Raw genomic sequence first — 15,884 nt, forward strand, 5'->3', positions numbered from 1 at the left:
TGTGCGATGGGGTCTTGTGCCGCACCGGCATATGCCAACTCCTTTATGTTTGGGGTTGAGAAGGACCTTTTCTTTTCTAATGCAGATCATAAGTCGAGTATAGCTATGTATACTCGTTACATAAATAACGTGTTTATGTTATGGACAGGCTCACATGATGGTTTTATTGAAATGATGCAGCAGGCTAACTTGATAGATGAGTCCATCAAGTTTACTTTTGACATACAGCCTACATGTATACATTTCCTTGATGTAAAAATCACTAAAGCCCATGGCAAGTTTATTACTTCTGTTTACAACAAACCCACAGATGTTAACAGTTTGCTGCTATCCTCTAGTCATCATCATACATCACTTAAGAATGGTTTGCCTTATTCGTAGTACCTTCGGGTACATCGGATATGCAGCAACATGGAGGATGAGATTATTCAAATGGATTTAATGACAAAAATTTTTTTGGAGAGAGGGTATACCAATAAACAGCTAAGGAACGTGCGATGCTTCAACCCAAAATACCAGTTGATAGTACAACAAATAAAAGGAAACTAGATAATTCTGTCATTTATGTATCCTACTTTTCTACCTCTAGTCAAGGCCTCACTAGAACGGCCAAAAGGGTATGGCCGGTCATACAGTCAGATCCAGACCTTTCTAGCATTAGGACTAGCAAGTTTTTACCATGTTATAGAAGAGGCAATAACATACGAGATATGGGAGTACATAATGACACTTCACGACTTTCCTCTGTGGACACTAATTTTTTATCTAGGAAGCCAGGTAACTATAAATGCACGGGGTGCACCACCTGTCTATATTTGGAGACAGGTGATTATATTGTACATTCACACACTGGCAATAAAATTAAAATCAGACAGGTACTCACATGCACTAGTAAATTTGTTGTGTATTGCATTAAGTGTTCCTGTGGGCTTTATTATATAGGGAAGACCACTTGTTTATTTAAAGAGCGCATGTCCCAGCATAGAAACGCCATCAAACAAATATTGGAGGGTAAAAAATAGGATTTTGGTACTTACCAGGTAAATCCTTTTCTTTGAATCCATAGGGGGCACTGTAGTACTCTTGGGATATGGACGGCTTTAGCAGGAACAGGGCACTGAATATTTAAATTTAGAACTCTCCTCCCCTCCATATCCCAGAGTACCTCAGTGTTTTTTACTGAGCCGAACAGGAGCGATAGAGAGGTTGACAATGGAGAATTACATATAACATAACGGACAACAATAAAGTTGACACATAACGTTACTGACAACTAAACAGTTGACACCATAACCGATAGAACTTGAAACTTTGAACCAGTCGGTGAGAATGTGTTACCATAAGATCCCCTGAACTTACCACAAACTAGGTATAACTGCTCTAGGTGGGCGTCCAGTGGCCCCTATGGATTCAAAGAAAAAGATTTACCTGGTAAGTACCAAAATCCTATTTTCTTTTTCATCTACTAGGGGTCACTGGAGTACTCATGGGACGTACCACAGCTTCCCCCGTGGGCGGGAGAACTGTTTGGCACCTGTAACACTAGGCGGCCAAAGCTAGAAGCTGATGCCGCAAACGTATCAAACTTGTAAAAGCGCACAAACTTGTGCACTGATGACCATGTAGCCGCACGGCAAAGCTGCGTCGTAGAAGCCCCACGACCAGCTGCCCATGAAGTACCCACAGAACGTGTGGAATGAGCTGTTACTGATGTAGGCGGCTGTAACATAGCATGAAGGTTAGAATTACGTATAGTCAGTTTAATCTATCTGGAGAAGGTCTGCTTAGAAGCTGGCCAACCCATCTTGGCAGCATCATAGAGAACAAACAACGTATCCGTCTTACGAACTGTAGACGTTCGGGATACATAAACGCGTAATGCGCGTACCACATCCAAAGTTCCAGAAGTTCCTGTTAACACAGGAACTACTATTGGTTGATTGATGTGAAAAGATGACACTACCTTTGGTAAGAAAGCGGGATTCGTCCGAAGTTCCGCTCTGTTATCATGAAACACCAAATACGGTGGCTTGCATGACAAGGCACCCAAATCTGAAACACGCCTTGCCGAAGATAAGGCTAGTAGAAAAATTGTTTTCCAAGTGAGAAATTTAACATCCACTTGTTGTAAGGGTTCAAAATATGAAGACTGTAAGAAATCTAAAACCAGATTCAAGTCCCATGGCGCTGTAGGTGGAATGAATGGAGGATGTACTCTGAGGACACCTTGCAGAAAGGTGTGTACAGACGGCAATAGAGCCAATCGTCTTTGAAAGTAAATTGACAAAGCAGATACCTGCACCTTTAGTGTAGATAAACGCAGTCCTCCATCTAACCCCGTCTGTAGAAATAACAAAAGACGGGATAACTTGAAAGATGATGTCGGAAACTTCCGAGCTTCACACCAACCTATATAGGCACGCCAAATTCTGTAATAATGAGCTGCCGTAACTGGCTTCCTAGCATGTAACATGGTTGGTATAACCGATTCTGGAATGCCCTCTCTTCTTAAGAGGGCGGTCTCAACAGCCACCCCATCAAACGCAGCCGAGGTAAATCGGGGTAAAGGAACGGACCCTGATGTAACAGGTCCGGACGTAGTGGGAGTGGCCAAGGATCATCTGCGAGTAGACCACGGAGATCCGAGAACCAAGCTCTCCGAGGCCAATGAGGCGCCACTAGTATGACTGTGGCGGACTCTCTTTTGATCCGTTTTAGCAACAGAGGGAGCAGCGGAAACAGATACACGAGGCTGTACGGCCACGCGATTGTGAGAGCATCCACCGCCACTGCCTTTGGATCTCTCGTTCTGGACACATACTGGGGCGTTTGGTGATTGTGGCGAGATGCCATCAGGTCCACTTGAGGGTAACCCCACCTTTGGACCAACCTGGGAAACACTTCTGGATTTAATGCCCATTCTCCTGGATGAAAATCCCGACGGCTGAGATAATCCGCCTCCCAGTTGTCCACTCCCGGAATGAACACTGCCGACAATATCACTTGGTGATGCTCTGCCCAATTGAGGATTCGAGCTACTTCCCGCATGGCCATGCGGCTTCTCGTTCCTCCTTGTTTGTTGATGTACGCGACCGCCGTCGCATTGTCTGACTGCACCTGGACAGTCTGAGACCGAAGCATGTGCACTGCTTGTCGTAGCGCATTGTAAATTGCCCGGAGTTCCAGGACCTTTATAGACAGCAATCTTTTGTGATCCGCCCAGAGACCCTGGAGTTGACAATTTTGAACTACAGCTCCCCAACCTCTGAGACTCGCGTCCGTCGTTCGAATTATCCAATTCCAGGCGTCGAACCGTTTTCCTGCGGTTAGATTGTGTACTTTGAGCCACCAGAGTAGAGATACTCTGGCCCGTGGCGACAACCTCACCCTGTGGTGAATCTGCAGATGCGAGCCCGACCACTGTGCGAGCACATCCAGTTGAAAAGGGCGTGAGTGAAATCTTCCGAACTGAAGCGCTTCGAAAACCGCCACCATTGTGCCTAAAAGGCGAATGCACAAATGTACCTTTTTCTGTGCGTGGCTTGAGCACTAATTGTACCAGATGACGAATAATCTGTACTTTCTGTTCTGGTAGGTAAATTCTTTGATTTACCGTATCGAAAATCATACCTAGGAATTGAAGTAGTTGAGATGGAATTATATGTGATTTCTTGAAGTTGACAATCCAACCGTGCTGAACTAGTACATTATACGTTAGCAATGCATGTTGGAGGAGCATCTGTTGAGACGGAGCCCTGATGAGCAGATCATGCAAGTACGGAACTATTATCACTCCCAGGGATCTGAGATGAGCTATCATCACAGACATCACTTTTGTGAATAACCGAGGCGCTGACGAGAGGCCAAACGGTAGAGCCTGACATTGGTAATGGTTTTGCCGTACCGCAAACCTTAAGAACCTCTGATGCGGTGGCCAAATTGGAATGTGTAAGTACACATTCTTGAGATCCAGTGCTATCATGAATTCCTGTGGCTCTAAACCTGCAATTACTGACCGCAGGGATTCCATCTTGAATCTGTAGTAAGTGACGTACTGATTGAGACCCTGTAGGTTCAATATCGGCCTGACCGAGCCATCCGGCTTTGGTACCACAAAAAGACTGGAATATTAACCCTGACCTTGTTGGTGAACAGGGACCGGAATCAAAACTGCAAAATCTAGCAGAAACTGAATCGCAATCTGCAGAACCGCCTTCTTGTCTTCCGACAGAGGCAGTCCTGTTGAAAAACCTCCCTGGTGGGAGACAGTCTTGCGGATCCACCCATCTATGGATGTCTGGAACCACGCCGACTGGAACGTCTGAAGGTGTGCCCCCACAACTGAAGATCCGAGATGGGCTGGGAGCCCGTCATGCCACTGGCTTGTCGGCGACCTTAGCGTCCTGACGACGGGTGTTCCTCTACCACGTGTACCAGGCGTAGTTGTACCTCTACCACGGCCTCGAAAGGGTTGAGGTCTAAAGGATTTGAAAGCTGGTCCAGAGTATTTCCTTCTAGGTACCGTTGGAGGCAATGGTAGGAAGACAGACTTCCCCCCGTGGCCTCAGAAATCCATTTGTCCAATGGAGGATTATACAACTTCTCGCCAGCGAAGGGTAACGCTTCTATCCCTCTCTTGACCTCTGCCTCTTTTTGCCTGCCAAGAACGCAGCCAGAGTGCCCATTGTGCTGTAACTAGTGACGATGAAAATGCGAGAACTGACCTGACAGACGTCCGTAGAAGCTGTACATAGATAATCAGCAGCTTCACAAATTTGATCCGCGAGAAGGATAAGGTGGTCGTCTTGTAAGGCGGACCTGAGTTCTGTTATCCATACAATCAGCGCCTTAGTTACCCAAATTCCAACCAAACCAGGTCTAAGCAGCACCCCTGCTGCTGTATACATGGACTTTAGCATAGCTTCTAGCTTAACCTCTGACGGCTCTTGAAGCGTAGTAGCGGCTGGTACTGGAAGGGTTCATTTTTTAAATTTATTTTTTAAAGTTTTGACACAGACGAATCTACCATTGGAGGATTCTCCCATGTAGATGTGACAGACTCTGGAAACGGGTAACTAGTCTTAAACCGGCGAGGTATAGAAAACCGTTTATCTGGATTTCTCTTCTATTAGCATCTTATGAAGAGATTCCGAAAAAGGAAAACACACTTGAAATCTCTGTCGTTTAGTAAATACTACCTCATCATTTGTTAGAGGTTCTTCTGTCTCCGTAAACTTCAGAGACTGACGCACCGCCCTGATGAGATTATCAATGCCCGGGCTGTCAAAATCCTCACTATCTGACTGCTGGTCCAACTCGCCTTCCTCATGCTCATCTTGCGCAGTGAGGTCTGGCATAGAATCGTCAGAACACAACATAGCAGTTACTGGTAAATTATAAGACAAATGAAAATCATCCTTTTTTTTTTTTTTCTGAAGTGGACTTGGACCTTGGCAAAGGCTGAGACCCTTCTAGTAACTCTGGCGGTCGCACACGAGATTCAGATCTTGCCGCCTCCCGCTCGTGGCGAGCGGCGGCCAATTCTGATTGCAACCCAGCCATTACATCCGCTAATATTGCCCATTGCGGATCCGGGGATGAAACTGGAGTAGAAATCGTATTTGTAGCTGAATTTACAAAACATACTGTGCATGTGGTAGACCCATCTGGCAACACACTATTACAGACATTGCAGTTAAAGTGCTTTTTTGTTTTTGCTGGTGCCTTACTCATTATGCAGACAGACAACACAAACCGACAAATAGATACAGCTCACACGACTCAGTAAAATGGTTACTAAGGTGTGTCTATATATATATATGGCCGAAGTGCAGTGCACGTGGCCAGTACTATATGAAATCTGATCCAAATTCCCACTAACATCCCTGCGCCTCCGGTGGAGTAGTGTTGTAGGGCAGGTCTGAAACTGAAAGAGAAACAGGATTGAACAGGAAGCATGGTTAAAATGGCCCCCATGCCATGCTTACACTTATAATCACTGTTCAGGTTATAACACGTCTAAAGTGTATAACCTGAAACTAACTTCGTTAAAAAACATCCTGTTAATATAGGCTTAACAGCCTATGTAATTAGATCAAAACCAATGCAGCCTTTCCATGGTAATACATACATCTCCCCCCCCCCCCCCCCCCTGCAGCTGCGCTGCTGTGAGGAGACTCGTCCCCCCCCCCTGTGCTCCGTGTACCGTCTGCAGTGGAGATCTGGCACAGGGAGCGCGCTGTCTAGCGGTGGTGCGGTGTCTAGCGGGGAGCGGGTGCCGAGAGCCGAATCTGTGCGGCCGGCGCTGTGTGTGGCCTCTGAGCGGCGGCTTGAGCGGCTCTGGCGGGCGCATTACACAAGGCACCGGCGCGGACGGGAGTATGAGGGAGCAGAGTACTGGCGGCGGCTGTACTTCCACAAAGCAGCGGCGGCGGGCAGCAGTTAACAGGAGCACTGGCGCGCAAAACAATGTTCTCCACACAGCGGGGCGGCAGCGTGAGCTGACCGCCCCGTCCCCCGACATACCTGGACGCCTGTGGTGAGGGGCTATGACGGGGCTTCTTCTGCAAGCTCCGCCCAGCCTTTCCTGCAGGTTGTCTGCACTTGGCTGTGAGGGTGCTCTGTAGTGAGGACCGACACGTCAGTAGCTGCTTGTAGCAGCTTCCACTATCCCGGACCCACGCCTTTTGGAAGGTGGGAAGGGATGTGGATAAAGTTTAGTAAAAATAAAAAATAAAATATTCAAAATAAGTGTGGGAGCTCCACACAAGCCTTGTTGCTATTTCGAGCACAGAAAAAACACTGAGGTACTCTGGGATATGGAGGGGAGGAGAGTTCTAAATTTAAATATTCAGTGCCCTGTTCCTGCTAAAGCCGTCCATATCCCAAGAGTACTCCAGCGACCCCTAGTGGATGAAAAAGAAATATTGATCAACCTGTAGCCAAACATTTTAAGTTACATCAACATTCGTTAGCTACTTTACGTTATAAGATGCTGGAGCAGGTTATGTTCTCTAAACGTAGGGGTGACAGACATAAGGTGCTGTTACAAAAGGAGGCTCGTTGGATACACCGGCTGAACACGGTGGCTCCAAATGGCCTTAATGAAACTTTGTCACTAGCATGTTTTTTATGAATAGTAATTCGGTATATCTCAATGAGTATCTGTCTTATTAGCTTGTTATGAGCAGTGGTTTAATAGTGATTCTTTGTCTTTATTGTTTTAGATGTTTTCAGCTAAAAATATTTCATTCTTTGTATTTATAGATTTTTAACACAAAACGGTAACATCATCTTCTTTGTATCATGTGTTGTTATGGTGATGGAATGCACATTTGCCGGTATACGTCATCGTACGGACAGGAGTGTCTTTGTGTGATGACGAAACCGGAAGTTGGTCCTCTGGGGCTCCGGGGACGCTGCACGTGTGGTGTTTTTAGAGTGTATAAAAATAAGATTTTACTTACCGATAAATCTATTTCTCGGAGTCCGTAGTGGATGCTGGGGTTCCTGAAAGGACCATGGGGAATAGCGGCTCCGCAGGAGACAGGGCACAAAAAGTAAAGCTTTTCCGATCAGGTGGTGTGCACTGGCTCCTCCCCCTATGACCCTCCTCCAGACTCCAGTTAGGTACTGTGCCCGGACGAGCGTACACAATAAGGGAGGATTTTGAATCCCGGGTAAGACTCATACCAGCCACACCAATCACACCGTACAACTTGTGATCTAAACCCAGTTAACAGTATGATAACAGCGGAGCCTCTGAAAGATGGCTTCCTTCAACAATAACCCGAATTAGTTAACAATAACTATGTACAATTTATGCAGATAATCCGCACTTGGGATGGGCGCCCAGCATCCACTACGGACTCCGAGAAATAGATTTATCGGTAAGTAAAATCTTATTTTCTCTATCGTCCTAGTGGATGCTGGGGTTCCTGAAAGGACCATGGGGATTATACCAAAGCTCCCAAACGGGCGGGAGAGTGCGGATGACTCTGCAGCACCGAATGAGAAAACTCCAGGTCCTCCTTAGCCAGAGTATCAAATTTGTAAAATTTTACAAACGTGTTCTCCCCTGACCACGTAGCTGCTCGGCAAAGTTGTAATGCCGAGACCCCTCGGGCAGCCGCCCAAGATGAGCCCACCTTCCTTGTGGAGTGGGCCTTTACAGATTTAGGCTGTGGCAAGCCTGCCACAGAATGTGCAAGTTGGATTGTGCTACAGATCCAACGAGCAATCGTCTGCTTAGACGCAGGAGCACCCATCTTGTTGGGTGCATACAATATAAACAACGAGTCAGATTTTCTGACTCCAGCTGTCCTTGCAATATATATTTTTAATGCTCTGACAACGTCCAGTAACTTGGAGTCCTCCAAGTCACTTGTAGCCGCAGGCACTACAATAGGCTGGTTCAGATGAAATGCTGACACCACCTTAGGGAGAAAATGCGGACGAGTCCGCAGTTCTGCCCTGTCCGAATGGAAAATCAGATATGGGCTTTTGTAAGATAAAGCTGCCAATTCTGACACTCTCCTGGCAGAAGCCAGGGCTAGAAGCATGGTCACTTTCCATGTGAGATATTTCAAATCCACCTTTTTTAGTGGTTCAAACCAATGAGATTTTAGGAAGTCCAAAACCACATTTAGATCCCACGGTGCCACTGGAGGCACCACAGGAGGCTGTATATGCAGCACTCCCTTAACAAAGGTCTGGACTTCAGGGACTGAAGCCAATTCTTTTTGAAAGAAAATCGACAGGGCCGAAATTTGAACCTTAATAGATCCCAATTTGAGACCCATTGACAATCCTGATTTCAGGAAATGTAGGAATCGACCCAGTTGAAATTCCTCCGTCGGAGCACTCCGATCTTCGCACCACGCAACATATTTTCGCCAAATTCGGTGATAATGTTGCACGGTTACTTCCTTCCTTGCTTTAATCAAAGTAGGAATGACTTCTTCCGGCATGCCTCTTTCCTTTAGGATCCGGCGTTCAACCGCCATGCCGTCAAACGCAGCCGCGGTAAGTCTTGAAACAGACAGGGACCCTGCTGAAGCAAGTCCCTCCTTAGAGGTAGAGGCCACGGATCTTCCGTGATCATCTCTTGAAGTTCCGGGTACCAAGTCCTCCTTGGCCAATCCGGAACCACTAGTATCGTTCTTACGCCTCTTTGCCGTATAATTCTCAATACTTTTGGTATGAGAGGCAGAGGAGGAAACACATACACCGACTGGTACACCCAAGGCGTTACCAGCGCGTCCACAGCTATTGCCTGCGGATCTCTTGACCTGGCGCAATACCTGTCCAGTTTTTTGTTGAGGCGAGACGCCATCATGTCCACCATTGATCTTTCCCAACGGGTTACCAGCATGTGGAAGACTTCTGGATGAAGTCCCCACTCTCCCGGGTGAAGATCGTGTCTGCTGAGGAAGTCTGCTTCCCAGTTGTCCACTCCCGGGATGAACACTGCTGACAGTGCTATCACATGATTCTCTGCCCAGCGAAGAATCCTTGCAGCTTCTGCCATTGCCCTCCTGCTTCTTGTGCCGCCCTGTCTGTTCACATGGGCGACTGCCGTGATGTTGTCCGACTGGATCAATACCGGTTTTCCCTGAAGCAGAGGTTCTGCCTGGTTTAGAGCATTGTATATTGCTCTTAGTTCCAGAATGTTTATGTGAAGAGACGTTTCCAGGCTCGTCCATACTCCCTGGAAGTTTCTTCCTTGTGTGACTGCTCCCCAGCCTCTCAGGCTGGCGTCCGTGGTCACCAGGATCCAATCCTGTATGCCGAATCTGCGGCCCTCCAATAGATGAGCACTCTGCAACCACCATAGAAGAGACACCCTTGTCCTTGGAGACAGGGTTATCCGTAGGTGCATCTGAAGATGCGACCCTGACCATTTGTCCAACAGATCCCTTTGGAAAATTCTTGCGTGGAATCTGCCGAATGGAATCGCTTCGTAAGAAGCCACCATTTTTCCCAGGACTCTTGTGCATTGATGTACAGACACCTTTCCTGGTTTTAGGAGGTTCCTGACAAGCTCGGATAACTCCTTGGCTTTTTCCTCCGGGAGAAAAACCTTTTTCTGAACCGTGTCCAGAATCATCCCTAGGAACAGCAGACGAGTTGTCGGCATTAACTGGGATTTTGGAATATTCAGAATCCACCCGTGCTGTTTTAGCACTTCTTGAGACAGTGCTAATCCCATCTCTAGCTGTTCTCTGGACCTCGCCCTTATTAGGAGATCGTCCAAGTATGGGATAATTAATACGCCTTTTCTTCGAAGAAGAATCATCATCTCGGCCATTACCTTTGTAAAGATCCGAGGTGCCGTGGACAATCCGAACGGCAGCGTCTGAAACTGATAGTGACAGTTTTGTACAACGAACCTGAGGTACCCCTGGTGTGAGGGGTAAATTGGAACGTGGAGATACGCATCCTTGATGTCCAAGGATACCATAAAGTCCCCCTCTTCCAGGTTCGCTATCACTGCTCTGAGTGACTCCATTTTGAACTTGAACTTCTTTATGTACAGGTTCAAGGACTTCAGATTTAGAATAGGCCTTACCGAGCCATCCGGCTTCGGTACCACAAAAAGAGTGGAATAATACCCCTTCCCTTGTTGCAGAAGAGGTACCTTGACTATCACCTGCTGAGAGTACAGCTTGTGAATGGCTTCCAACACCGTCTCCCTTTCGGAGGGGGACGTTGGTAAAGCAGACCTCAGGAAACGGCGAGGTGGATCTGTCTCTAATTCCAACCTGTATCCCTGAGATATTATCTGCAGGATCCAGGGATCTACTTGCGAGTGAGCCCACTGCGCGCTGTAATTTTTGAGACGACCGCCCACCGTCCCCGAGTCCGCTTGAGAAGCCCCAGCGTCATGCTGAGGCTTTTGTAGAAGCCGGGGAGGGCTTCTGATCCTGGGAAGGAGCTGCGTGTTGCTGTCTCTTCCCTCGACCTTTGCCTCGTGGCAAATATGAATAGCCCTTTGCTCTCTTATTTTTAAAGGAACGAAAGGGCTGCGGTTGAAAAGTCGGTGCCTTTTTCTGTTGGGGAGTGACTTGAGGTAGAAAGGTGGATTTCCCGGCTGTAGCCGTGGCCACCAAATCTGATAGACCGACTCCAAATAACTCCTCCCCCTTATACGGCAAAACTTCCATATGCCGTTTTGAATCCGCATCGCCTGTCCACTGTCGCGTCCATAAAGCTCTTCTGGCCGAAATGGACATAGCACTTACCCGTGATGCCAGTGTGCATATATCCCTCTGTGCATCACGCATATAAAGAAATGCATCCTTTATTTGTTCTAACGACAGTAAAATATTGTCCCTGTCCAGGGTATCAATATTTTCAATCAGGGATTCTGACCAAACTACCCCCGCACTGCCCATCCAGGCAGTTGCTACAGCTGGTCGTAGTATAACACCTGCATGTGTGTATATACTTTTTTGGATATTTTCCATCCTCCTATCTGATGGATCTTTAAGTGCGGCCGTCTCAGGAGAGGGTAACGCCACTTGTTTAGATAAGCGTGTTAGCGCCTTGTCCACCCTAGGAGGTGTTTCCCAGCGCTCCCTAACCTCTGGCGGGAAAGGGTATAATGCCAATAATTTCTTTGAAATTATCAGCTTTTTATCAGGGGCAACCCACGCTTCATTACACACGTCATTTAGTTCTTCTGATTCAGGAAAAACTATAGGTAGTTTTTTCATACCCCACATAATACCCTGTTTAGTGGTACCTGTAGTATCAGCTAAATGTAACGCCTCCTTCATTGCCAAAATCATATAACGTGTGGCCCTACTGGAAAATACGGTTGATTCGTCACCGTCACCACTGGAGTCATCGCCTGTGTCTGGGTCTGTGTCGACCGACTGAGGCAAAGGGCGTTTCACAGCCCCTGACGGTGTTTGAGTCGCCTGGACAGGCACTAATTGATTGTCCGGCCGTCTCATGTCGTCAAACGACTGCTTTAGCGTGTTGACACTATCCCGTAGTTCCATAAATAAAGGCATCCATTCTGGTGTCGACCCCCTAGGAGGTGACATCCCCATATTTGGCAATTGCTCCGCCTCCACACCAATATCGTCCTCATACATGTCGACACACACGTACCGACACACAGCAGACACACAGGGAATGCTCCTAATGAAGACAGGACCCACTAGCCCTTTGGGGAGACAGAGGGAGAGTTTGCCAGCACACACCAAAAGCGCTATATATATATCAGGGATAGCCTTATAATAAGTGCTCCCCTATAGCTGCTTTGTTATATAAAAATATCGCCATAAATTTGCCCCCCCCTCTCTGTTTTACCCTGTTTCTGTAGTGCAGTGCAGGGGAGAGACCTGGGAGCCGTCCTGACCAGCGGAGCTGTGAGAGGAAATGGCGCCGTGTGCTGAGGAGATAGGCCCCGCCCCTTTTCCGGCGGGCTCGTCTCCCGCTATTTTGAGAAATCAGGCAGGGGTTAAATATCTCCATATAGCCTCTAGGGCTATATGTGAGGTATTTTTAGCCTTTATAGGTACTCATTTGCCTCCCAGGGCGCCCCCCTCCCAGCGCCCTGCACCCTCAGTGACTGCCGTGTGAAGTGTGCTGAGAGGAAAATGGCGCACAGCTGCAGTGCTGTGCGCTACCTTTAGAAGACTGCAGGAGTCTTCAGCCGCCGATTCTGGACCTCTTCTGTCTTCAGCATCTGCAAGGGGGCCGGCGGCGCGGCTCCGGTGACCATCCAGGCTGTACCTGTGATCGTCCCTCTGGAGCTTGATGTCCAGTAGCCAAGAAGCCAATCCATCCTGCACGCAGGTGAGTTGACTCCTTCTCCCCTCAGTCCCTCGCTGCAGTGATCCTGTTGCCAGCAGGAATCACTGTAACATAAAAAACCTAGCTAAACTTTCTCTAAGCAGCTCTTTAGGAGAGCCACCTAGATTGCACCCTTCTCGGCCGGGCACAAAAATCTAACTGGAGTCTGGAGGAGGGTCATAGGGGGAGGAGCCAGTGCACACCACCTGATCGGAAAAGCTTTACTTTTTGTGCCCTGTCTCCTGCGGAGCCGCTATTCCCCATGGTCCTTTCAGGAACCCCAGCATCCACTAGGACGATAGAGAAAGTAAGATTGTCTTTTGTATTATTTGTTATTTCTGACGACGGTTAATAAAACCGAAATGTTAAGACACAAGAAAGGGTGATGTCTTCTCTGGTTTATGGAAAGTCCGTGAGTGCCGCCTATCTTCTTATTCTACATTGCTGCAGCGCTGTGGAGGGCACTGGGCAAGTTGGACTATGATATATATGGGAGTGCAGAATACCCGCTTCTTATATATATATATATATATATATATATATATATATATATATATATATATATATATAGATTGTAAGCTTGCGAGCAGGGCCTTCCTACCTCTATGACTGTTTGTTATTACCCAGTTTTTGTTATATCATTGTTATTTCCAATTGTAAAGCGCAACGGAATTTGCTGCGCTATATAAGAAACTGCTAATAAGTAAACTGTTAATTATATATATCTATATCTATATAATATATATATATATATATATATATATTTGGATATAAGGGATCAAGAGCTTTTCACATGCCTAATCTTCAGGCATCAGGCATGTGAAAAACCAAGTTCATTGGATTAAGTAACCATGTGCCCTGTTTCTCGTGAGTGGTGCTTAACCTGATAGTCTCTGTACCCCTTAGCTGAAGGACAAAGGAAAAAAGCAAACTTTAATGGTACACTACATTTGCAAATATATGCATTACAAACTTCATAGGAACCACTTTGAATAGCTGTGACTTGGACAACATTTTTTTAACAACTTTTTGTTTGCAGCTGCAGACTAGGGGGTAAATTTACTAAGACGGGAGTTCTATTTAAGATGGGATGTTGCCCATAGCAACTAATCAGATTGTACTTCTCATTTATCTAGCACCTTCTAGAAAATAATACCAGTAATCTGATTGGTTGCTATGGGCAACATCCCATCTTATATAGAACTCCCATCTTAGTAAATTTACCCCTGGGTGAGGAGGGAAAAATCCTTTTATTAAGGCAAACATATTAGAAGCATTGCACACCCCTCCTAATAAGTAATAATGGGCCTGAATCAGATGTGATTGGAGAAGCAGCAGTGATAGCTCTGTATAGTAATGCAGCAGGAGGCGTCTATTACAAGCAGACGCCTCCTGCTGCAGTACTGATCAGACCACTCCCACACCATCAAGCTGCGCAAGCCATCCATTGCAGATGTCAGGAAGTCTCCATCCAATGTCAGAGATCCCTGGCCTCCTCCCTACTTCTAATTAGCAGCGACATACCTCATTTTTCACAAACTGAGGCTATCGCCGCCCCCAGACAGCAGCAGACTGTCAATCACTGACAGTATGCTGCTGTCCTGCAAATCGGTACTTTGCGGCACAGGGCGCACCTTCAACCACATCTGAATTAGGCCCAATGTATTTAGAGGTTTTTAAACAGGAAAGTATTACCAATAAAGACATATCATTTTTGTCAGATGATTTTGTCTAAAAAGTAGAAAAAGGTGTTAAATGATGTGGGAAAGGTATATTTGGTGTTGAATTGATGGGAAAGGGGTTTTGAACTTGCAGATGGGAGTTGTGTTTTTTTCCCCAACTTTTAACAAACTTGTACATATATACATAAAATCACTGTAGACCGTTTGCTATACTGCAAGACACACAAAACACTATTTGCTGAAATACACTTGCTGCTTATCATTTTTCCATAATTTTTTAAAAATTGCAAAAATCAATCATTTGATACCATTTAACTGCCTCCAGTACTTTGTGTATGCACATTTATAGCCTTCTACATTGTCCTGCTATCTTATTTGTCGTTATTTTAGGATTCAGGATGATTTTCCCACTTTCATGTACATTGCAGAATTGATGCGCAAAATCCGAGATTTCCCTTTTCTAACGGAATGAGAATCGGAGCACGCTACACGAAAATATCCCATGAAATGTGAGTAATGTCAACCCGGGGGTAACTGAACTGGCCCCTTAGTGTTCAACAGTCTTTTAGTATTATAAAATGACTGACTCTCTGTGAATTAAAAATAATTCCTGCTTGTAATGTCTTGTGGACCACATATAAACGGAGAATGTATTAACTTACCTGGTGATACCAATGTAGGAGACTTCTTGCTTTGAATAATTATTTACTAAAGAAATGCCAAGGTTTGACAATGATATTGTAAACTCCTGCTCCGCTGCCTCTGCTTTCTCACTGTCATAGGTCACTTGGAAAACATTCTCATCTTCAGTGAATAGCACAATCCGTTGTAAACCTTCTAGGAAAGACACCAAATAAACAATGCAATTGTCCATTGTAAGGTATTCTACTCTGTCCTAGAAGACAAAAAAACATCAATGGTTTTCTTATTTGGTGCAAAAATAAAAATAAGCATATATCAAATAAGGATAAATTAATACATTATATACATTTATACATGTTCTGCAAGAGGAGTACATGAGCTTACACTACTTTGTCAGGATAAAACAATCTACTGTATCTTGTCTGGATTTTACTTAATTACCAAATATTTTTTATGGTTTTTATGCTTTGTCCATTCAATTAAAATCATGCTGTAACATTATGACTAACCTGTGTTTGAGTGACACTGCCCTTGCTTGTTCCACATATCCAGGACAACTCCCTTTGACTAGTGGGGTCTTCCCAAGCATACAATTTGGCTTTTCCTGGTGGCAGGTTTTCCTTTTCCCCATTAACAGAACTATATGGACACACAAACAGGCAGATAAATAACCAAATCAATATTAAACAGCATATAAATTTACTCTATACAGGTACACCACCGAGATGCGGTCAAGATCCCGCCAGACGGAAT

The 15,884-nt window shown here is 45.8% G+C and overlaps 1 protein-coding gene across 1 annotated transcript in view; it reads right to left on the bottom strand.

Moving 5' to 3' along the window:
• Positions 1–15,884, bottom strand: part of VPS13A (vacuolar protein sorting 13 homolog A) — a 747,194-nt gene that overhangs the window by 107,085 nt on the left and 624,225 nt on the right. The window contains exons 53-54 of the mRNA XM_063913834.1: positions 15,641–15,770; positions 15,152–15,384 (exon numbers count right to left, since the gene is read on the bottom strand). Of these exons, the coding sequence (XP_063769904.1) occupies positions 15,152–15,384; positions 15,641–15,770 (363 nt within the window). The remainder of the gene's footprint in view (positions 1–15,151; positions 15,385–15,640; positions 15,771–15,884) is intronic.

Source organism: Pseudophryne corroboree, chromosome 1, assembly GCF_028390025.1.
Source record: "Pseudophryne corroboree isolate aPseCor3 chromosome 1, aPseCor3.hap2, whole genome shotgun sequence".
Lineage (NCBI taxonomy): Eukaryota > Metazoa > Chordata > Amphibia > Anura > Myobatrachidae > Pseudophryne > Pseudophryne corroboree.